Source organism: Amia ocellicauda, chromosome 13 (genome assembly GCF_036373705.1).
Source record: "Amia ocellicauda isolate fAmiCal2 chromosome 13, fAmiCal2.hap1, whole genome shotgun sequence".
Lineage (NCBI taxonomy): Eukaryota > Metazoa > Chordata > Actinopteri > Amiiformes > Amiidae > Amia > Amia ocellicauda.
In genome coordinates this window covers 30,888,178-30,912,879 of record NC_089862.1, presented here as the reverse complement: position 1 = coordinate 30,912,879, position 24,702 = coordinate 30,888,178, and the positions used below count along the sequence as shown (strand labels likewise).

At 40.1% G+C, this 24,702-nt stretch overlaps 2 protein-coding genes across 3 annotated transcripts in view; one reads left to right on the top strand and one right to left on the bottom strand.

Moving 5' to 3' along the window:
- bend4 (BEN domain containing 4) overlaps positions 1 to 8,412 on the top strand; it is a 28,864-nt gene extending 20,452 nt beyond the window's left edge. Inside the window, exon 5 of the mRNA XM_066720599.1 lies at positions 310 to 8,412. Within this exon, the coding sequence (XP_066576696.1) occupies positions 310 to 551 (242 nt within the window). The 3' untranslated portion in view covers positions 552 to 8,412. The remainder of the gene's footprint in view (positions 1 to 309) is intronic.
- Positions 8,413 to 8,618: 206 nt separating this feature from the next.
- On the bottom strand, positions 8,619 to 24,533 carry slc30a9 (solute carrier family 30 member 9). 2 transcript variants are annotated; one of them, XM_066720596.1, is made up of 19 exons: positions 24,418 to 24,533; positions 20,767 to 20,883; positions 20,274 to 20,459; positions 19,974 to 20,027; positions 19,252 to 19,351; positions 19,069 to 19,161; positions 18,782 to 18,864; positions 18,553 to 18,611; positions 18,397 to 18,464; positions 17,357 to 17,459; positions 16,844 to 16,899; positions 16,198 to 16,333; positions 15,630 to 15,669; positions 15,024 to 15,095; positions 13,883 to 13,990; positions 12,904 to 13,069; positions 12,213 to 12,342; positions 10,709 to 10,822; positions 8,619 to 10,045 (listed from the first exon to the last, which is right to left on the bottom strand). In XM_066720596.1, exons 2-19 carry the CDS (start codon positions 20,846 to 20,848, stop codon positions 10,001 to 10,003), a joined length of 1,695 nt encoding a protein of 564 aa, XP_066576693.1. In that variant the 5' UTR covers positions 20,849 to 20,883; positions 24,418 to 24,533; the 3' UTR covers positions 8,619 to 10,000. The 2 variants fall into 2 exon arrangements, with proteins under 2 accessions (XP_066576693.1, XP_066576695.1); XM_066720598.1 differs by having other exon boundaries at positions 20,767 to 20,880; positions 24,418 to 24,524.
- Positions 24,534 to 24,702: the final 169 nt, after the last annotated feature.

Here is a 24,702-nt window from a genome sequence, read left to right as displayed (position 1 = left end):
CTCCACAAATCTCTTCACTTATCTCAAATCTACATCTGACAGTCAGTTTTGCGCTCTGAGCTCCTGCAGAAGAGCATTTTCAATTTGAAATGCCGACCTTCAGATCGGATGTCTTCAAGGAATTTTCCCCTCGTTTGATTTTAATCCGTCATTTGCATCCTAACAGAAATTTTTGGAATGTGTATGCGTTTTCTTTGTCACAGATTTACACCGACACACAGTAGAGATCGCGAAAACGGACATTAAGCTCTGTGGATGAGATTTGCCGCAAACGGGGACTGAATCCTCTTCTATGTCTTCCCCCCGCAGAGTTCATCCGAATGCACTGTGCCTCAAACCCGGACTGGTGGATGCCTTCCGAGGAGCAGATCAACAAGGTGTTCAGCGACGCGGTGGGTCATGCGCGGCAGGGCCGGGCGGTGGGCACCTTCCTGGGCAGTAGCTGCAGCAGCAGCGGCGGCAGCAACAGCACGTACTTTGAGAGCTTTGAGAGTCATCTGTCACAAGATGACATCTTCCTCAAGGTTTCCCAAGACGGCTCTGGGGACTGAGCCGGCCCCCACGGTGGGGAGAGGTTTGTCAGCGTTTGCCCGATTGGATGTGACCTCTCAAGGCCAAAACAAAACTAAGCAAGTCACCAAACTATTTGGGCACTTAACACACCATTAAGGGATTTCTATAGTATTCCTCACATGGGATGATTACCTTTCTCCAGATCTCTTCAAAAGCTCACATATCTTAATCTTACCCAGAGGTCAGCGTTTTATTCCAATGAATCTGGCTGTGGCACTGTCATTTGTTTCGAACCAAGAGCCTGTGTAAATGTGCGTACATTTTTAATTCAATCATACAATTCTCGAACCTTTTTTATGCCTTCTTGAAGGTTATTGATGTATTTGGGGGGGCAGCTATTTTTATATCTTAACTTATGGACCAGTCAGACAAAAGATGCCTAGAACTATATATGTATGTATATGCAGTACATATATTTTTTTAACAGAAAAAGAATATACCTCTGAAGTTTTCCAAAGTTAAGATAACTAATAGGTGGAAATAAAATAGAATGATCTGGGTTTTCATCAAAGACCTCAAAAAAAGAATAGATTAATTTTATGATAACTAATTATGTTGCCATTCAGAAATCGCTACAGTTTGTTATTCAGATAAAATCTTGTTCCAGATTATTACTTCTTACCTAAAATTTGAAAACAAGAGAAATACATCTAGTTATACATCTGAATCAATTTGTACTTGATTTTTATCTTTGTACTTGATACTTATCACACACAGCTTTTCTCAACTTCTCAAGCTAAGTATATAAAATATATCATTTTATAAAGGGGCTCTAGGTAGATAGGGTCTGCTGTGTTGTACTGTAATAAGCTACTTATACTAATACATAATATTTACTTTTTTAATACATGGAGAAACCAAACACATGGAGTGGTCAGAATTATTTTAGTTGATTTAAAAGTGGTTGTGAGAAATGGCAGTGAGTTCAACTAAACATACAGCAGCAGTTAGATTATTGTTTACAAAGAAAGAGACAGAGAAATCTGTGAATTTATAAGAACATATCTCCAATTAATTATTGGAAAAAATATACTTTCTTTGACCAAATGGTACTATTAGTAACTAACAAAGGTGCTGCAGGTCGCTTAATGCCTTGATCGACAGTGGAGACTAGATTTTCCTACATTCCTTAGGTTGGTGGATTGAATATTATTCACTGACAGCCAACGTGTTGCACACAGGCTGTGTCGTTTACATCAGCTGGAAGGACCTTCTCCCTCGACCTTTTTAAAAAAGGGAGCAACTTTTCCAACAAAAACAAGACATTCCATTTATACTCCAAAGTGTCAGGCTGAAACATGCTGGTCCGACAGTGTACGTTTGGTAACCGGTTTTCTCACCATCTCTCAGTCATGTGTCATGTTCTGTGGCTTGTTTGGATCCATAAAAAATGTATAACTCATTGAAGCTTACATGTGCAAGTGTCATTTCTTTTGCTTTTGTATGCCATCAAGTCAGATTCACTTGGCCTCTGCTGTACGTTTCTAGATGGAAGGATAGTGGCAGTTTTATCAGTGTGCAGGACAGCAAATGTGTTACTTCCCTTGTGCTGGTAACTTACCACTTACTTTCCGTGTAAGTGATAGTACTTCAGTTTGTATTTTTGCATAGATAATTTATGAAAACATAAATAATGCCTACAGCAATATCTTTATCTCAAAATGCCCCCAGCATTGGACTTGCTGTTTAAGTTACCCTTCTTTACTGTTACTATTGCTCTAGGTACCTTGCTTTAATGCTTCTAGATCAATGCTCTGATGTCTTTGTTTCCTGAATGTCATTTCATGCTCCTTCTCATTACGTCCCTCCAGAAATGGTCGGTGTCGAAGGCTTTATTGATACATTGCTTTGCTGTGTGTCAATATTGTATACCTGTTCACTTCAGACGCAAGGTGTCATGGCTCAGGATTCAATCAACGCACCCCTCTCAACAGCTGCCCCAGTAGGAGTAGAGAGCCCCACAAACTGGCCAATGAATTAGACCACTAATGTTCAATTATTGTTGGTGGAATTCAGCTGTTTAACAAAACAGTACTTTAAACCCTCTTTTAAATGTTCTCAGTTTCTCCAAAGATACCCGTGTGCTTGTGCCTAAATATTTTTGTGACTTGCCATTGGGACTGTTTTTCAAATATTGTCTTCTTACTTAGCCTCAATGACTGTTTCAGTGGTTTACTTCTTACTGGTGTAACAGCACTTCTCAGTACATAGGTGTGTGTGTGGTAGGTCTTATAAAGGATATGCATTCCACCCAGTGTTTCAGTTGTCAAAAACAGATAACCAAATATCCAGCAGTACTGTATTTAGATTCAGTTCCATAGCTAATGAACAAATAAAAAAGAGACTTTCATTTCATTCTCATTTTGCATTTTTTTTTATATTCGTCATTCTCAGCTTGTGGCCATTTTACATTACTACTTATATATATATATATATATATATATATATACATACACTCACCTAAAGGATTATTAGGAACACCATACTAATACTGTGTTTGACCCCCTTTCGCCTTCAGAACTGCCTTAATTCTACGTGGCATTGATTCAACAAGGTGCTGAAAGCATTCTTTAGAAATGTTGGCCCATCTTGATAGGATAGCATCTTGCAGTTGATGGAGATTTGTGGGATGCACATCCAGGGCACAAAGCTCCCGTTCCACCACATCCCAAAGATGCTCTATTGGGTTGAGATCTGGTGACTGTGGGGGCCAGTTTAGTACAGTGAACTCATTGTCATGTTCAAGAAACCAATTTGAAATGATTCGACCTTTGGTGCATTATCCTGCTGGAAGTAGCCATCAGAGGATGGGTACATGGTGGTCATAAAGGGATGGACATGGTCAGAAACAATGCTCAGGTAGGCCGTGGCATTTAAACGATGCCCAATTGGCACTAAGGGGCCTAAAGTGTGCCAAGAAAACATCCCCCACACCATTACACCACCACCACCAGCCTGCACAGTGGTAACAAGGCATGATGGATCCATGTTCTCATTCTGTTTACGCCAAATTCTGACTCTACCATCTGAATGTCTCAACAGAAAGCGAGACTCATCAGACCAGGCAACATTTTTCCAGTCTTCAACTGTCCCATTTTGGTGAGCTTGTGCAAATTGTAGCCTCTTTTTCCTATTTGTAGTGGAGATGAGTGGTACCCGGTGGGGTCTTCTGCTGTTGTAGCCCATCCGCCTCAAGGTTGTACGTGTTGTGGCTTCACAAATGCTTTGCTGCATACCTCGGTTGTAACGAGTGGTTATTTCAGTCAAAGTTGCTCTTCTATCAGCTTGAATCAGTCGGCCCATTCTCCTCTGACCTCTAGCATCAACAAGGCATTTTCGCCCACAGGACTGCCTCATACTGGATGTTTTTCCCTTTTCACACCATTCTTTGTAAACCCTAGAAATGGTTGTGCGTGAAAATCCCAGTAACTGAGCAGATTGTGAAATACTAAGACCGGCCCGTCTGGCACCAACAACCATGCCACGCTCAAAATTGCTTAAATCACCCTTCTTTCCCATTCAGACATTCAGTTTGGAGTTCAGGAGATTGTCTTGACCAGGACCACACCCCTAAATGCATTGAAGCAACTGCCATGTGATTGGTTGGTTAGATAATTGAATTAATGAGAAATTGAACAGGTGTTCCTAATAATCCTTTAGGTGAGTGTACATACATCATTGTAGTTATGTCTTCACACCCTTCATTTTGAATCGTTTGAGAGTCAGACAAGGAAGAAGTCACTGCGTTGATCACACCCAAGAGTGTTCATTCACACCTGTCCAGGCAGTCTCTACGAACAAAAGATCACAAGCGGTTTTATAGCAGTAAAAGATAGGTGTATACATTCTAAGAGTCTCCAGTCAGGAGGTCACACAATCACAATATTTTGCCTTACTTCATGGCTACTTATCGCGTGCAGCCCTTTGATGTCGCTTAACTACCAGTTTGTCCTTGTTGCTTTTTCGTAGTAAGTCAGCTTGATTAATTAACAGACTTTCTCCGAAGCACGCTGCTGCACCTGGTACAATAATGAGACAGACTTCTCATTCTTTCTAAAACATATATCCTTCTGGATAGTTCTTTTTGTGATCAATTTATTACAAAATGTTGGGACATGGAAGAGACGATACAAGAAGACAAATCAGAACAATCCCATTATCCTCCTTGTCTCCTCTCTGTGGCAACCCATCCCTCCACACACTTTTTAGCTACACCTGACCCTCAATCCTTCTAGATAGTTTTGTAACTTACAGACAGTTTTGCAATCTTACAGACTTCAGTTTGGTTTCTGTGGAGCAGGAGACAAAAGTCTCAACGTCTTAACAGAGTTCAGCCGTCTGCATTCCTTACACTTTCCAATGGCCAACAAGCTGAAAATATATTATTCATAAAGAAATATAGTTTAAAGAACAATGTTTATTACACTAATTTAATGAATTAACAGTTTGGTTTCAAATAAAGGGTGTGAATACTTTCAACAAGGGTATACACATTTATATATAGATTTGACTTTTGTGGAGGCCAAAATGTTGAGAATATTTTTATTATTTTGTATCCAGGTGATGTATGTTTAAAGCCATTACCCAGTATTGCTTTAACCGGTCATCTTCAATTCCATGGAGGGATCAAATTACGATACAGCACTTTATTTTAGAAGCCTGTGGTTGAAAGGTGAGGATTCAGTATACCGAAAACTGAAATGCAGTCAGCTCTGAGAAAGATGGTGTCAGTGGTTCTACATTACTGTGGAGACAACAAGGGGATTAATAAAGTGTACTTAGTTATATACAGAACTGACCCAGGAGGCTGCGCATCTGATATGTACAGTTTATTTCCGAGCGATTTCTCTCCACCCTGTCATAAGGGCTGGAAGGATGAGCGGTTTGAATGTAAGCTGCTTAAAGAGCATTATTTAACACAAAAGTAAATTACTTCATAGGAGATAGCTGGGGTGTGAGCAGTCTGGGTGGATGTAAATAGGGCCGATGAGAAATTGTACTCAGGGCATTGTAATTAGCGCCTTTTCAGGATCTCTCTTCAACTGTCTTGTCACTCCCGTGTACAACACCTTTAACCTCACACACACACACTTCAGTCTCGGAAAACACTGGAATTTGAAACTGCCACTTTTCTGAACTCCTACAAGACGGCATATTTCAAAGTAATAAGTTCCGTGCCAGCCCAGACGTGGCAGGCAAGAAAGGAGACAAGACCAAAGGAACAAAAACAGATCGGTTTCGATACATCAGTCAAGTCACTTTAATTCGTTTCGGGCTGAGGAATAGAGAGGGGTCTGTATCTAGAGTCTGAATTCCAACTCCAGACCTTGCCTTTGTGACATCGTCCTACGTCTTTTCAGTCTGAAGCAGTATGTATGTCACAGGATAATTTTGAATCCAAATGCAAGTCGGTGAATTTGACTGTTTGGAAGACAGATCTAGTGTAGGATATCTCCCTGGTAGGGTTGTGGCTGAAGTACAGGTTACATCTTAAGCAAAACATGAAATATAACAAGCCATTTTCATAGTGAGATTTAAAAATAATAATAAAAAAATTCTATACACGCTAATAAGCCTAATCTGTAGCATTTGACTGTTAAATTGGATGTTGGCATTAAAAAAGGGAAGAGACTTAAGAGAAATTCAACGTGAATTCTGTTACTTTAGTCTGGCACAGGTTTTAAACAGTAGGGTTTTATGTTAGTCGCAAAGTGGTGGTCATGTTTACAATCAACTAGTCATCTTCTGAGGTGCCTTGTGCATGATGTATCGCCCCCTTTCTCAAAGAGCATTTAATGTGCTGAACCAGACTGCAGACAGCTTCTTAACCACACAGCGTGAGTCACCAAAAGATATTGCTCTTCAGATCCTGTGCTCAAACATTTTTATCATCGCCATGGATGATAAAGCCTGCAGGAAAAACAAAACGCTCCTCATGCACAACATATTAGAGAAAATAAACAGAATGGGAAAACGACTGGTTAGTAACGGCTTTTGTGATCCGTTTGTGAAGTGTCAATTAAATTAATTTAAATACAGCAAATGCATTCCTATAATGAGTTTGGACTGTCCTTGTACAATATAAAACAGGTGAAAACCTCACAATTACATCACATTACAGCTGTCTGCTGAGTATAGTATTGATGTTTTTTTATGGATTACTGTCTGAAATTACGATTTGTGTGAAAGCCAATTATTAATTCTGTACAGCCTTTCCTTTGAAAAGATATATTATTTGTTAAAAGCCTTTCTCTCCTCGAAATCAAGGATGTGAAACTTAAGAAAAAACATTCTTTAATTTGAAAGGAAACAAAGATAGTTTAGATAAAGTGTTCATAAAGTGATGGTGCTGCCATTAAAACCAAAGCTTTTGTAGCAAACGTGGCTACACGTGCAACATGTTGTTGTAGCATTTGTACATTTACGTAAAATTCAATTTAATGAACTAATCCAATAGTACAGAATTATTGTTGCCTTTATAGTTGGATGGTTTTTTAACATTGTTTTCTAGAAATGTAGTATGTAACAACTTGATTGTGCTGTACATAAACACCACATATTGGTATATTGTTGGATTTTTTTTTACTTCATGTTGTATTTAGAAAGAAGTAGCACAGAATTGGCCTATGTAGCAAATATACACTGTACAATGTTTAAAAACGTTTTTATTTGGTGGTTTATGTCATGGTGGGTGATTTTCTTTTTTTCTTTATCATCAGTACCTTTTCTTTTTGATTTTGCCTCATTGATCGCTTTATGAACACTGACCTAAATTATAAAAGCCAAGTTGCTTTTATCAGATGTACAGATGACACGGGGGTGCGGTTTGCAATTTGCAAGATTCTGATTTACTGCTTATCCTGAAACATATAAAACAAAGGATTTCATTGGCCTAATGTTTGTGTTTTGGTTCAGGGGTGGTTAACTGGAATTTACAACCGTAAGGGAAGGGTTTGCAGAGATGATACCTTATTTTAAAACTGATGTCCACCTGCTCAGAACTCACTGGTAAAGATCTGCTCAAATTGGAAGGAAATCTTTCTCACTGCCCAGTATTAGAAAGGCCAAGGCTGTACAGAGAACAGAACATTAACCAGCAGAGTCCAAACAAGAAAAGATTTGCCTTTATGACTACATGATGAGTCTTCTCAAAAATGTAGTCCAGTTTGGTTTACACGTTGGTCCTGACCCTGGCAATAAAGCAATTAAATGTTTCAAGTAAAGGGCTTGCACTCACTTTGTCTGGTGATTACTGCTTATGTATGTCTTGGGAGTAAACGAGGGCACCGAAAACGGTCTGAAAGTGTCCTGGAGTTGTGAAACTTGTTCACAACCTATCTTTTTTTTTTTTTTTTTAAACCCACCACACATGAATTTTGCATCTTCCATCATCCAGCATATCTCAAAACGTTCTGAAGGCCTTTGTTAACAAATGACCTTGAAATATATACTTTTTTTTAATGCTGTGACTGGCCTTTGATTGTGAGCATTCAAACAAACAAAACTAGGCTTCCTCGGAGTGGCGTCTCAGATGCCTCTACATTGTTTTAATGCTTACACATAGAATGACCATTGTGAACTTGTACTGAAATGTCAAACTTAATTTATGTATTTTATATTCTTAAGTGACTGTTCCTGTAAACACTGTGAAGCAAAAAGTAATATCTATTTTTTTTTAAGGTCATTGTTATACTTTGTTTTTTCCTTCCTGCTGTTGTGTGTAACGTTCATGGCACAACCTTTAACCATGTCGATTTTCTTGAAATGAAAGATCTCTAAATTGTTTCAAATTCATTACATTTCAAGAAATTACATATTAAATGTGCTTTGATTCACGTTTCTCAGTTTGTGATGATTTTTATTCTTGGTCTGATATGGGGGTTGTTCTATCAAACTATAAACCACATTAACATGCATAGATAGTATTCAGGGAGGCATCTGACTATTTAATTGGGGACTCGCCGAGTACAAAGGTGGGGAGCCCTGCCCTGAACACTGTGTAAGGATTGTAGGCACATACAATGAAAGGACTGCAAGAGCCAATGTAATAAATAATCACAATTTATTTACCTCCTCCTTCAACAGAAGTCCCATTGGTCTTACAAGGTCAATCTGAAATCATCAATAATGCCATCTTTAAAAATATATATCCCCATAAATACATTTGCTTCAGTCTCCAGCACTCCGTGGTTGAACCCAGGGCTTTTTATTTGCAGATGAATCCCTTGTTCCTTTGTGACAGGGATTGCGATCATAACTGGTATTTTCACAAGACGGGTCAAAATTAAAACGATACGAGTCACTTTTGGATCAGTTCGTGCTTGCATAAAACAGGTAAAATTAAACATTCAGTAAGGTGTTCATTAATCTGAATGTTTGAGGACCAGTTAAAACATTATAATTAAAAATAATAATAATAATGGATCTGCCTGTAAGACCCAGCACGTTTTGTCTGCACAGAAATCCAATTGACAACATCAACTGCTTCGGTCTGTTTTTAAACATGTTCAGAATTAACATATTTTTAAACCACACATGGCAGGAAACATTACAGACTTCTTTAAATGCATCTAATTTCCAAACAAAGGTACATTCCCCCCAAATAAACAGTGATTCAATCCTTACTAAAAACTTGCGGGCACTGTTTAATAATACACCACATTTACGCAATATTAAATAAACAGCAAATAAAAATCAGATCTTTGGGACGTTTCTGTGTATCGCAGCAGACCCTCATGATTCAGATGCATGGAGCCCTGCTTGTCAAATTGCTGAAAAGCTTGAAGTAAAAACTGAAACTAGGATACAATATCTGCTTATGTATAGATTCATTAAATGTCAACATATTTGTAATGTCACTATAGTTTCCAATAATTGCTAAACAGATGTTGTATTCATCTAATACTGCCAGATGTGATTTTCAAATACTCTACCAGCTCTGATAAACATAAATGCATTCCTCAACTACCTTTTACTAACGTTTCCATTGGACCACTTCACTGAAACAGCGCCTCAATTCCTGCAAATTGCTAATTTCCATTAAGTTAAACCCGATTGCTTATACTGCTCACCTGCAATTGTGAAATCAACAGGGGAATTTAACCACATAACTCCACATTGTACACCACCAGTATTTTCACCGCGGGGGGGGAGGATATGCACAGATTTTTGCTACTGAATGGAAGGACAAGCAACATGTGATCGATAAACAACAACTACGGCACTAAACTGCTCTGTCTGTTGGCCAGCGAAGTCAGGGTTTTATTTTCATGTGTGGTACAGAGGCTGGCATAGTTTAAGTTAAAGGGCACGAGCTGACAATAACCTATGTTGTTAAGGATATAGCAATCTTCTTTTTACCGCTTTCTTTTGCATTCCTTCTCTAACTACTTCTTCTGACAGTCACTTCAGATACAGCACAGTACTTTTACAGGATCTCCAGATCTACGTGCCGGACGTCTGGGTTGCGTTGCTGGAACAACAAACAAGAAACCAAGGTTAGATTGGAGCGGCCAAAAGTTGGTATATATTCAAATACTTGTTTTAAAACGTAAACGAACATAAAACGAATTTCCACATAAGCGCCAGCCCCAGATGTTTGGGTTAATCTGGGTTCCTGGTGCAAGCTCTTATGTGCCTCACGTTCTTAAGCATCGTCAAGATAAAGCCCTACAGAGCTAGGCAGATAGAAAACCAACCAGTTTTGTAAATAACATTCCACTAATCTTGAGCTTCATCTCTAATAACATAAGTCTTAAATCAAAATATGGATAGCCATTCAGAGAAATAGGTTCCTTTCAGATTTTTTTATTTTTATTTTTTTCCTCCTTGCAGTAATTTGGACTTCTGGAGATTGTACAAGTCAATTGGCTTTGACGTCCCACGGCCGGCGTTTACACTGGCATCCTCACACCACGAGGATCCCACCAGCCCGTCTCCGGCAGCCAGCTAGTCTTGGTGGCCTGTTTTCTTTGGAAGGGAAGTCTTATAACCTGAGCTTCTCCGAGTCCTAATACAATCCACTTTGGTCCTAATCTCTGTTTTTCTTGGACGGCTATACGCTGAGGTAAACATTCACCTTGAAAACACAGGCGATGCGATCCTGACATAAAGAACGGCAACTCTACAAGCTCACCTTCAGCTCCTTTTCCAGCCGGTCCACCTCCGCTCCCAGCGTGTCGATGATGTTCTCCCCGTGTTTCAGCATGAAGTTTTCCAGCTCCTCGGGACTCTTGACCAGCTGAATCTCCTGTGGGGATGAAGGGCCACAGTGACGGAGGGATCGTAGCAGAGACACGTCAGATGGGTTTTGTTTTCTGACTTTGTCATACAGGGTTTAAACGCAACCTTTTAACAGGAATCTCATATGAAAATGAAGTGTATTTATCTGTATGTGAAATTCTTATTTATGCATGCGTGTTCAAATGCCAATCTTCACAGTGATCTATATTACCAAAGCAAAACAATAATAGACGTATTTATAGTTCGTTTTTTTTTTTTTTACGATTCTGAAATTCCACCCTTCAATGTCATGTAAGGATGAAAGTTTTTTTTTTTTTTTAATAATATTGACCATAAACACACTGCCATAACAAACCTAAAATCACTTAAATTTGAAAGCCCAACTTAAAACATGAAAAAGGTACACTGGTCTTACGCCACTAAAGTCTTCACAAAAGACAAAAATACAACCAGCCTAAATACATCAAGTTCACAGAATTCGTATTGTGATTGAAATGCGCAAAAAAACAAGATGACAATCCCTCATTCTTAACAAACACAACTTTTCCAGAAACCCTGGCTTCCATGAACAAAAAGCCATATATTTTTTTATTTATTTATTTATTTATTTATTTTTTTTAAGTGCCAATAGGGATCTCATAGTATAAAATCAACACATCAAGAAAACGGTAGCCTGCATTTTTCATATGGATAAAAAGATTTCAACTTCAACGTATTCAATTAAAAGGGGCGTGGGGGGCCACAACAACTTTAGAGAAAGGACATTTAGTGCCTTGATTGATCCTAGAGGGCTCCTGCCACAGACACCAGCTGTCACATTGTGGCGATAAGAGATAAAACAAGGAGGGGAAACATTAATGTAGAATTAAAGTCACTACGGCAGAGAAATGGTTATCGGGGACCTGCTCTCATTTTCCGAGGTATGTCCGGAGACTCCCGTAGAAGAGAGTAAATCACAGCGGAGGCATGCGAAAATGTGCACGGGCGAGATAACCAGTGAGCAGATAAAAGGAGCTGGGGGAAAACAAAAGCCTATCAGAGGTAGGTAGGGAGAAGGAGCCGCTGTTCATAAAGAGTGACAAAAGGGGGAAGGACAGTGAATAGAGATACAATGCATACAGGGCCTGACAAGTAGAGGCTCTGAAGAAAATAAAAGTGAAAGGGAAAGTAAAGACAGAGCAGCCCCATTAAAAAAAAAAAAAGAGGAAGCAGTACAGATATACAGTGCCTATTGCAATCTTGGTGGTGCAATGCCATAAACATAGCTACGACCGAACCAGCTTTGACAGAAGACCTGGGCGTCATCTAACAGCGATGCAGAGCTCCAGGCGCAAGACCGTGGTGTTTGTTACAGGTTTGAAATGCAGGTTTGAAGTGCAGCAGTCCTCCATACGTACATTCAGAATTTGTTCGATGTCTTGTTTCTCCAGGTAAGACCTTGTAACGACTCTGCCGTCAAAATCCACTTCTGCCTTGAAGCGCACTTTGCTTAAACCCATATCTGTGGCTTTCACATCGTGGATACCCCTGCAAGAAAACAAGGACACTTAAAACATCCCATAATGCAACGGCCCCGCTCTCCAAAAATCCACGCGTCCACGATCGCGTCCACAAACCAAGGGGCTTCCGCTCACACGTCTTCATTTTCATAGACTGCAGTAAATACGGGATCTTCTGAATGTGCTAATTTCTCCACTATCAGGGAAAAGATCTGATAAAAACGAACAGACTATAATATGATCAAGTGAAAGGGAATTGGGTTTGATGGGTATGAAATTAATCTCTGTCAAGGGACTCTTCACGGAGATGCGAAAAACACACATCCAAGCCAGCTGCATATTTAAGCTCATTTATTTTTAGAGGATTTCATACGCTCCGTGAATTTTGTCACGGGTTTCCTCGGTTTACGATGCACATCACTTTAAAACATGACTGCTACTTTCAGAGTAATAAAGAGCCTAAAGATTTTCCAGTTCCATTTAAGAACCTTCACAATCACACAGTGACGGTTTTGGTAGAATGAAAGCACCATTTAAATAGGGGACGCTTGGGAGAGGGATACTCCATTGGGAAGATAACTCTGCTCACCTTACGGCCGGGTCACTTTCCAGGAACTCCGTTAGCTTCTGGACCTGTTCTGGCTGGATGGACCTTCCCAGCAGGGCCTCAGTGTTCGTGTAGATCAGGAAGGCAGACACAGTCCCTAGAAGAGTGCCGACGCCCAGCGAGCCAAGGCAGTCATAGTAGGGATTCCCTGGAGGAACGACGTCACAGTGAAGAAAGAGAAAACACACACAATGTGCTATATAAAGTGTATTTCTAACACTTTACACTGTGCTCAGGGTATTAATGAACCAGTGCTACACAGAACAAATGAAAAATATATGATGAATCATTATTTATATTGTAAACATGTAGAGACCGACTGCTGTTTACTGGGATATTGGTAATTTCATTTCTAAACAGCTGTGTTTGCCGTAATAAGAACTGAACGCCGCCTCTCACATGTAACCATCCAGAGTTCTGCAAACATCAAATCACCCCCCTTTGTGGAAAACGAAATGTAAGATTGTAATGGTGACCTCTAGTGGTGTTCATTTGTAATGTAGCACAGTTTGAATGACACCCAGTTAATACAGTTTAATTGGCATTCTGGGGAGTTTCCGAAATAAATACAATATAATAGATTTCCCAGGATTGCATAAGTATAAGCTTTGTACAGAATGATAGGACATTTAAGCCTCAATTAATCTTAATAGATAGTTGAGGGAGCTTGCAAAAAAGGGGTTTACACGACAGACTTATAATAATGTTTTTAACAGTATTTCTATCCCTTTTAAGAATTTCATGAACTATAGCACTTCAAAAAACACGTGATGGCATCAAATTATTACATCTTAATAATGTCCTCCCCCCGTGAAACTATTCATTTGGAAATTTTTTTTTTTTTTTTCCGATAGATCATTTGTGACCAGAAAGCTCTGGGGTAAGCGTGACTATGTGACAATGCATCATATTTCAGATTTCCAGCGGATCCTTGACCTAAACGCACAGTCGTCTTGGGTACCTGTTAAAGATGTGAGTCCCATACAACCCGCCGCTAAGATGACTCCCAGCACGGCGGCAGTGTCTTCCAGCAACACGACATTGGTGCTGGGGTCACGGCTCTGCATGACTGCGAGACAAACACGACACGGAGCATCCATGTTATGAACAGCATGAGAATAACAACGAGCGGATACTGAAGGATACTGGGGTTCCCACAGCATATTAATAGGAGCAAGTCTGAGTTTCAACCCATATAAGTATTATATAGTGATAATATATATTAAGAGAAGCCGCAGTTCGGAGCAAGTGGACACATCTTGCAGAGGGCTTCACCCAGCAGTGGATCGCAGTGCTAGCAGGGATTCACTCGTATGTTAAAGTATGGTCCCCTGACCTTAAACTAGATGGGATTGATTGAAAAACAACAGCTCTGAATCTATAGCACTGTTGTACACTGTAAACTATATGCACACAACTATTTTCTGAAGCAGAAGTGGAATTATTTTGTCTTTCATCTTGGTCGATGTCCCAGTTTGACCTTTAGCAAAAGATGCACACATACTTAACAGTTTGATTGACTTCATAGTTAAGAGTGCAGCTACAAAAGGCCTTCTAAACACATGTCAGTTTGAGGTATGAAAAGATGCTGAAATGTTAATGAAATTGTGCGATCTAGGGCATGCGTCAAGACAACCCACAAAGACGCCAGGCATTTGATCAAAGGCACAATGCCGAAGCATCGGAGGGGGTGAAGAGGTGAAGGAGGTTGTCTGGCACAGATGCGGAGAATGTCAATGTGTAAAGTATCTAATATTCGCAGTCCATATCTTCATCTCCTCATTTGTCTACATAGTTCTAAGCAGATAAGTATGTTGTCTGCATTTGTGAATTATTGGTAAATCATCAAAAAGCATTTTATTGTGAAAGTAGAGGAAATACCACTTCTGGCCTCCAACAGCCCTCTCAGCCCTCTGTACACTGCAATAGGTTTCAAAAGATGCTTGGAAAGTCTTTTTAATATTTGTTAATGCATCCTTGAAAACAGACAAGGGGTGAACAAAATGTCATGTGTCAACAAATGGGGGAAACAGTTTCAATTATTAATTATGTAATCAGTTATTTGTGTTTGGCCATTTGACCTTTAAAGCACATGTACATACCGTACTCATAAAAGGAGACCCCGTGTAATTTAGAGCTCTTCTTAATTTCATTGATCGCCACCAACAGTGTTGCTGGAGAAAAAAAGAGAAGGAAGAAAAATAGGTTATAATGATGCTATCTTCCTCTTTAAGAGCAAGCTGCACAGACAGAGCAGGGGACTGGTACCCAAGGGCCCATGAGCCAGTGGCCCGAATTCCTGGGAGCTCAATTAAGGCTGCGGTGATGGCTCATGTATGAGACAGAGGGATCAGGTTTGTTCTAGCTGATCAAAAGAGGAAAAGGAAAAGGATATTTTGGGTTGCCACTCTTTGATCTCTCCTAGGTTGAGAACAGGAGATGCCTTCTAAGTAGCGCTACGCCTTCAACAGACCTGTTCTTCACTCATTACTGTGAATCATTGGAATCAGTTCATCTTTTTCTCTTCTTACTTGACAGCTCTGATACGCTTTATCATTCTTCATACGTGACTTGAGTCCAGTTACCAGGGCAACAAATGAAAGAAATTATTCCAGAATCGGATAGTAATTAAAAACTGTCCCCCTCATTTCACGCTTCATTTCCAGGGCAATATACATCACAATGGCACTCATTATTATTTTACATACCTCCCTCGGAGACCAGGGACCCTGCCAGGATGCAGTACGCCTGAAAGAAAACAAGAGTGTCAGTTTTTCAGACAAAAATGAGCCAGCGAGTTGTGCCCAAGATGGAGCAGTTTGAATCTGAGTTGGGGTTCCAACCTCCAACTCCCCTTCCACAATTACAAGCCAGTCTACCTTTTCCTACTAATTTGTTCTATGATAATTCTTAATGTACTGCTCTGCGTTGGCTCAGTCTTTTAGCCTAGCTTGGTGTGTAACATGTACCGAATCACGAGCAGCATGCGTGGCTCGCAGAATAGCATTGTGAGCTGCCAGACACGTCCCCAACAACATAAATTAACAAGACACTAGAAAATAACTATACAACTATAAAAAGACTAGAGTAAGCAATATTTTTCATTTAAATTCATTTCATGATTGAAATATTAAAATTCTATTTCAGGAAACTCAAAGACACTCAGTTTGTACCTATAAAGGCCACATCCAGGTCCAAGGTACCCATCAGACCCCTCAAAAGCATTTGCCAATCAAAAGTGACCAAACCGCACAGACCCAGACCATTGTTTCTTACCCAGAGCAGAGACTCAATGGGCTGGGGGTGCAGGAGACCAATCACCCCATGGTACCAGGAGAGGCCTGCTCCCATCATAAAGATGCCCACACCACTGATGAGGGACGCAATGTAGCGCATGTTGGAAAATCCATACCTGCGAGTAGGAAATGGGTATAAAGATTACACGCACATCTGAGTTGAGGAGCATGTAAGATTCAACTCACCGTAGGGGTAAAGGCGAATGAAAAACAAACACTACAGCAAGGCCTCCGTCATCAAAACTCAGGCAATAAATACGTTTTGAGGAGTAAACTCTACAAGTAAACACTAGATATCTAGTAGCCTGGAAATTAAGTTGGAAATCTTCCAGGATTCATGGGAACCCGGACAGGTGAAATATGAAAATAAAGTGAGCTCGGAGACGAGTCACTCATTACAATCTAAAGGTTTAAATTCTGTCTGTTATAATACAGGTTCTACTATCAGCAAGAAGACAAACTCCTTTTTGTGACTTTGATTTTCAAATTCAAATTAACATTCTTCACTAAATTCTATTTTGAATTTAATTCTAAAACTCAGCTTAGCAGAAACAATATGATCATGATTAATATGATGCAGGAATATAAGCAGTGAAAAATAAAAACACAAAAAAGGACTGTCTTACGGATGGATAGCATCAGGGTTCCTGACAGACTGACTGATGCCCAGAGCAAGCAAGGCCTAAATGAACGAAAAGCCTACATCAGTGGGGATAAATATTTTGGTCGGAAGATAACCATCACAGTGCATATCTGCTTAATACTTAATCGAATATTATGTCACACTGTAAAATGTATAAATTTAATACAGCTGCTGAAAATTGCACACAAGAATCAGACTGTGTATTCAATAATTAATTAAAACTTAATATGAGCAGACAAGTGTGTGTAATTACAAATTAAAACTTTTTCAGACACTTTTTCCACTGTTTTTGTTAGCTCAAAAACAAACTAATACCTGCGCTGTCGCAAATGAACATGAAAGTGAAGGAATGTCATCACATTCAGAAGTTAACACTGTTAGTCAACAGCTCTAAAGTTATCGAAGACTCAGTATCTTAGATCTAGGTCTTTCTTCACTGAATAATTATATATAACAAGTACGCAGCAAGAAACTTCAACACGAGAACAGGACTAACCTGGTTGCATGTGTCTGCCAGAGAGTGAATGGCTTCGGAGAACATGCTGGCCGATCCAGTGTACACCCAAGCCAGAAGCTTAAAGAAGAAATTCAACCCATTGCTGAAAATAAAAGTTAAATGTGTGTGTAAATATATTTTCATTCAAAGAAAAAAAAAGACAACCAGCATATCAAGTTGCAATACAGATATTTTGAATCGTGAGTGAGATTTCTTCAAATACTTCTGTGAAATACACATTTTATTTCAGGACTGTAGTGTAAATCATACGAGATGATTTTAAATTATTATAATGGTGTTTTTAAAAAAAGAAATCCAATACTAGGAAGAATGGTAGAATGAAACAGAATGAACGTCCTAGATAACAGACTGGTGCTGTTTGAGTGACCTTCGACCTCGGACAAAGCACATCCAAAATACCACACGCAGTTCTCAGGAAGAGCATGTTTTACTGTGCAGCTCAAAAAAGCACAGGATGCTGAAACAGGTTTCAACACCATCAAAGTTCACAAGCAGCCAGACTCAATAACTTTCAACCACAGCTTAGAAACAACACAACTCACATCATAATGTGAAGCTTAAACCCTCACTCTGAATACTGAACTATACCGAATTCCTCTCTAAATTATTTATTAAAATAGATATAAAACTGACCTTTTGGGTTAATTAAATGAGCATGCTGCATTAAAATCTTGTCTTAATGTCATGCACTGATAGTGAACTTAACTATCTAAGCAGGATGGGGCTAATGCAGTCAAGGCACACTGCCTTGCATGTGATCGCACAAGCATGGGAACTTAATCAATGTAATGTAATATATTAACAGGGTTAAAGAAATAGCATGTGAAATATTAGTGTGCCTCATCTGCTGGAGGGTGGCACCCGTGTCCACTATATGTTGATGTGTGTGCATTAGCCTTAGAATTGCACACATACACATAGACAGGACATCACGCTGAGGTGGTCTTCGCACAAAACTGCTGTTCATTCTGAAAGACTTGTCCAACTCAGAACAGGAAGTTTAATTTTAGAAAACTCACATGCATATAGCCACCATCACAACCTTCCCCGGCCCTTGTAAAAACGTTGTCCGCTTGCCTGCGCGTGGCTGTGTATGAAGAAAAAAAGCTTCATAAGTATTACAAAATGGTAGACAAAATCTAATTCCGTTTGTTCAAGATAAGACATGCACCCACCTTAGTGTTGCCAAAAAAATCTTTGTATTCTTTTAACAACTTCTGATTTCGAAACAAATCTGAAAGGGTAGAGGGAATTGTGGGGTTTCGGATTAGTTCAGTTTGGTTAAAAAGAAAAAAAACAACAACATTCAAATCTGAGATGGGGCTATGTTTTGATGATCATAATCTCCAAAGAAACAATACCACAATATTTTTTTTGCTTTGGGCAACTCTGAACTGTACCTACTTTCTTTAAATTCTCTCTCCACTTCTTTCCTCTGGTTGCGTTCCCTGGCAAGGGCCTCTGGGCTTCCCCACACCTCCAGTGCTCTGAAGGAAGGGATACAGGACATTTCTACTTGAACAAGTGTATCTGGCGCAGACAACAATAACAAGATATATTCAGTCACAGAAAGTGGGTAGAATATGTCACATAATACATTGTACTTTTATTTTTTTTCCATACACCACCATTTTGACTCTATGGACATTCATCTTCTTTTTTTTTTATATATAATACCATTTAAAACTCACTTGACTTCCACATCTGAGCGCAGGAACACTGTAAAAGCCTCCGTATCATCATGTGGGCTCCTTCGCCGGATCTTCCTTAGCTGTTCTAGGTCACTACGTGAAAATGAAATCTCCTTAAGCTTACAGTGTAAAATATTAAGCGGTTTCACACTTCTTGGTCTTTGGAGGTGGAGGTCTGGTTACCTGGTTTTGAGACAGAACTCATTCATGGCCCTGACGGCAGTGATGAAGTTGTTCTGGGTGTATCTGGAGCCATAGTCCCTCTTCTTCAGCACTGCCCTCACTAGGAGCATACAAATAATACACTGAAATACTGGCATAGACATTTAACATCAATCAGGGAAAAAACAACACAAGGACAGTCTGAATGAGATTCCACACTGGCTTGACATTTACTACACAGTATGTTAGAGCGGATGAACAATATTATGAATGGACAGAAACTTCTAGAGTGGTATTTATTCAACCATGGATCTTTTTACATGTTGACTAGAACCATGTCACCGATTGTCTTTTGTATTCACAGGGCCGATACAAATGTATCCAATTAGCTCAATTGGTCAAAATGTCGGGACAATCAGAAGTCACTGCAAGCTACGAAGGGCTAGGTATAGCCTTTACATTATTCTTCTCTGAAATAAGAGGATAAAGGTTACCGAGAACAGCAGAGCTTTTAAACAACTCTGTATTTGTGTTGAAACATAATACCTAAACATTTAATAGATGTGGATTCACTGGTACCATTTGAAATGCACAACAGTGAGGTATTTTGATGAATGAGCTGCTAGCAAGTCAACTGAGCAACGCGTGCAGAGTGACACCCACTGGTTTGCAACCCTTCAATTTGTGTAATAAAAGCCGCATTGGGCTTCGCTCAGACAAAAGTGTGTGTCCGCAAGCATCACCTTTCACTTGTATTGTTTCATTGGCACCGGAAACTGATGCAGAGGGACTCTGACCTAAAAACAGAAAAAGAAAGAAGCGTCTCTTTAATTGAATTAGTTCTACCCATGCCCGTATATGCACTGTAAACTGGAATCACAGTCAGAGGTCTGATATCATCAAGAGAGACACCTCTCATTGGAGCACATGTTGAGCTCAACCAACAAAAAGTACAAAAGACTGAAGAACCCAGTTACTGGTAATCTCAGAATTTCTTGATGGTTGTACGTGGGATTTAACAGAGTGGATGTGGGCCAACTTACCATTGTTAGCTGTTGGTTTTTCTGGAGTTCCTGAGGTACTAGGTTTGTCTGGCCCAGATGCAGACGAGCCATTCTTCCGACTGTCAGAGTTTGAATAGAAACGTATGGGGCCTGTTGCTAAGGCAGACACATGGCTGTCAGGGAAATTAAACCAGAGGGTTCGTATACCTCCGCCACTTTGCCATCCTACAGTAGAAAACCAAAAACATTACACTTCATTAATCTCATAGGAACCCATCATTCGCTATATTGGCATGGCCATCTTGATGGTTCTTTTGTAGATTCTGCAGTAGAGTTTCACATTATGTCTATTTCACACCCCATTACATTATTGGGAATTGTCTCCAGGAAATATTAGTTTCACAAATGTTTTGCAGCTTATTTTTTAGGGCAGAGGCCTGACGAAATAGATTGTTTTGGAAAATACAATCGAATCATAGCATTGCGACTACCATCTTAAAAACAAAAAACAGGTGTGGGGAGGGGGCCTTACCATGACAGATTCGAGTTGCATGGTGCTGCAAATAGAATCGACAGAATGCATGCCATGGTCTCTGGGCCAGACCTGGAAACATCCTCACTAGACTCTGGAGGAGAAGGGATGATCCTGCTGGGAAGACAGATGCAGCAATGGTTTTACAGAATTTACCACAATGGCAAGATGAAAACCCAGAAGAAAATGATTTTAAGCATTTCAAGTATAACTTTAAACAAATAAAGAGGTTAATTAAATTGTATTTTTGATGAGTGGATTACTAAAGAGCAGAGCAAGAGTTCTGGGGTAAAGATATTCTGATGATGAATGTTTGATGTCAAAGCAGTATCCTTTGAAACCTAGACTGTGGTGACTGTAGCAGGCTAGTTTACACAGAATGGAAAATTACAATTGTATTTGGGGAGAAATTAAAGATGAATGACCTGACATAGGCTAAATAAATTAAATGGCTTTAATGTTCTTAGTTATTCTGCTTCTCTACGTGGAATCACAGAAGTGGAGAAAAAGAAATACAGGCTTCTGTCTCTGCAAGAAGCAGAAAACTGTTTGAGCAACATAGTACATCTCTCTCTCATATACACACACAAACACAGTACTGTGCAGAGGTTTTAGGCAGGTGTGAAGAAATGCCATAAGTAAGAATGCTTTCAAAAATAGATGTTAATAGATTATATTTATCAATTAACTAAATGCAAAGTCAAATCAATATTTGATGTGACCACCCTGTGCCTTCAAAACAGCATCAATTCTTCTAGGTACACTTGCACACAGTTTTTGTAGGAACTCGGCAGGTAGGTTGGCCCAAACATCTTGGAGAACTAACCACAGTTCTTCTGTGGATTTAGGCAGCCTCAGTTGCTTCTCTCTTCATGTAATCCCAGACAGACTCGATGATGTTGAGATTAGGGTTCTGTGGGGGCCATAAAATCACTTCCAGGACTCCTTGTTCTTCTTTACGCTGAAGATAGTTTAATGACGTTCTTAATGTTTGGGGTCATTCTCATGCTGCAGAATAAATTTGGGGTCAATCAGATGCCTCCCTGATGGTATTGCATGATGGATAAGTATCTGCCTGTACTTCTCAGCATTGAGGAAACCATTAATTCTGACCAAATCCCCAACTCCATTTGCAGAAATGTAGCTCCAAACTTGCAAGGAACCTCCACCATGCTCCACTGTTGCCTGCAGACACTCTCCAGCCCTTAGGTGAACAAACTGCCTTCTACTACAGCCAAATATTTCAAATTTCTGCACCCCAGTTCCTGTGTTTTCATGCATAGTTGAGTCGCTTGGCCTTGTTGCCAAGTCCGAGGTATTGCTTTTTGGCTGCAAGTCATCCATGAAGGCCACTTCTGACCAGACTTCTGCGGACAGTAGGTGTACCAGGGCCCCACTGTTTTCTGACAATTCTGAGCTGATGGCACTGCTGGACATCTTCCGATTGTGAAGGGAAGTAAGCATGATCTATCTTTCATCTACTGCAGTAAGTTTCCTTGGCCAACTTATGCGTCTCCGGTCCTCAGCATTGCCCGTTTCTTGTGCTTCTCCAAACGAGCTTGGACAGCACATAAGAACATAAGAAAGTTAACAAACGAGAGGAGGCCATTCGACCCATTGTGCTTGTTTGGTGTCCATTAACATCTGAGTGATCCAAGGAAACTATCCAGTCTGATTTTAAATGTTCCCAAATTTTCAGCTTCAACCATATCGCTGGGGAGTTTGTCCAGATTGTGACAACTCTCGATGTGAAGAAGTGTCTCCTGTTTTCCGTTTTGAATGCCTTGAAGCCCAATTTCCAGCTGATCCCAGCTGATCTGGAAAAGCTCCTCTGATTTGATGTGGTCAATGCCTTTCATGATTTTGAAGACTTGAATCAAGTCCCCACGTAGTCTCCTCTGTTCCAGGGTGAAAAGGTTCAGGTCCTCAGTCTCTCAGTAGGACTTTCCCTTCAGACCTGGAATAAGTCTGGTTGCTCTCCTCTGAACTGCCTCTAGAGCAACAATATCTTTCTTGAAGTGTGGAGCCCAGAACTGTCCACAGTATCCAGATGAGCTCTAACTAGTGCATTGTACAGTCTGAACATCACTGCCCTTGTTCTCAATTCTACACTTTTGACAATATACCCTAGCATTTTGTTTGCCTTTTTTATTGCTTCCCCACATTGTTTGGATGGAGAAAGTGAGGAGTCCACATAGACTCCTAGGTCTTTCTCATGCGTTACTTCAGCTAGTTCTACTCCTCCCATAGTGTAATATAGTGGACATTTTTGTTACCTGCATGTATTATCTTGCACTTGTCCACAATGAATTTCATTTGCCAGGTGTCGGCCCACAACTGAATATTGTCCAAGTCCCTTTGAATAGCCTGTGCTGCCGAGATTGTATCTGCTGAGCCACCTATTTTAGTATCATCTGCAAATTTGACAAGTTTGCTAACTATCCCAGAGTGCAGATCATTAATATAGATTAGAAAAAGCACAGGCCCTAGTACTGATCCCTGTGGAACTCCACTAACAACCTCACTCCAGTTAGAAGCGACTCCTCTAATCGACACCCTCTGTTTCCTAGACATCAACCAGTTCATAATATCTACTTACATTACCCTGAATGCCTACAGCTTCCAATTTGAGGATCAGTCTTTGGTGTGGAACCTTATCAAAAGCTTTTTGAAAATCTAAGTATATCATATCATATGCTTTCACATGATCTACAGCTGCAGTTGCATGTTCAAAGAACTCTAATAAGTTAGTAAGGCATGATCTGCCTCGTCTAAACCCATGTTGACTATCTCCAAGTACATGGTTTTCATTAAGATGCTCCTATATTTTCTGTCTAATCTATATATAATCTGCTAAAATATTAAATATTACTTAAACATGTATTAAACACTCACCTCCTCACAATATAGGAAACAGTGATCCAAATAGCTTAACAGTGTTCAACTACCATCTTCACAAACACTGAACAAAGGATGCTAATATTGTTGAATTCACAAGTTTATATATAGAAACTTATAACTTAGTGGTAAAACAATTTCTTGCACTGCCATCTACAGTTCAGGGTACTACTAATAATCATATAAATCATGCCGATATTCCTTTAAAGTAAATCCCATACAACACTGCCAAACCAAAACAACCTATATTGCTTTCTGATTGCGCCCCAGATATGTGCAATTCAAGTCCCAAGTAGTGTCCCAACTGCATGCACAAATCAGACAGGAATAAGTTGCACCCAAATCACAAATAGGAGGCTGAACCAGCAAACATTTTTATTCAGTTCACTTCATATGTTGTTTACAGTCATAGGTCCCCGTTTCTAATCTTGGGTTTTGAAATATGCAGGTTTCGGTTTAATAATGACGGCTGAGGGATTGGGCTAAAGTCAGGACTGCTGGGGGATCCTGGATAAGATCAGCTCCAGCAGCAGAAGACAGTATTTGAACCCGCTGCAAGTCACGCACGTCGGCACGTAGACTGCACCACATGAACCCATCTCACCAACTTGGAAGTGCTCATAGGCTTATGTCAGCCCATGCAAACCCAAGCACAACTCGACCGGACAATCATGCAGTCATCCAACCGGTTATCTGCACATGTAGTCATGCGTGGTATGTCCGGACAGCCCCCGGCCATCACGTCGTCCTTACCTGTGCGCGGTAACTACTGATCCTCATTTCTCAATCCATCCTCTGCCTGACAGGCTTCACGGAACTGCCATCGCCGCCGCAAACACTAGGATGATGACGCTGCTCTCGCGAGATCTCGCTGCACGGTAACTCCGTGCCTTCGCCTGTCATCGCGAGAGTTTGTGATTCCGGTCTCCGCGGTTGTGACGCGGTGAAGGTCATTGATATTCAGAGCTGGAAACGAAATCGAGGCTCTCTTTAGATGAGCAGTTTGCCATTCAGGAGCTAGTGTAATGTCACAGTCGA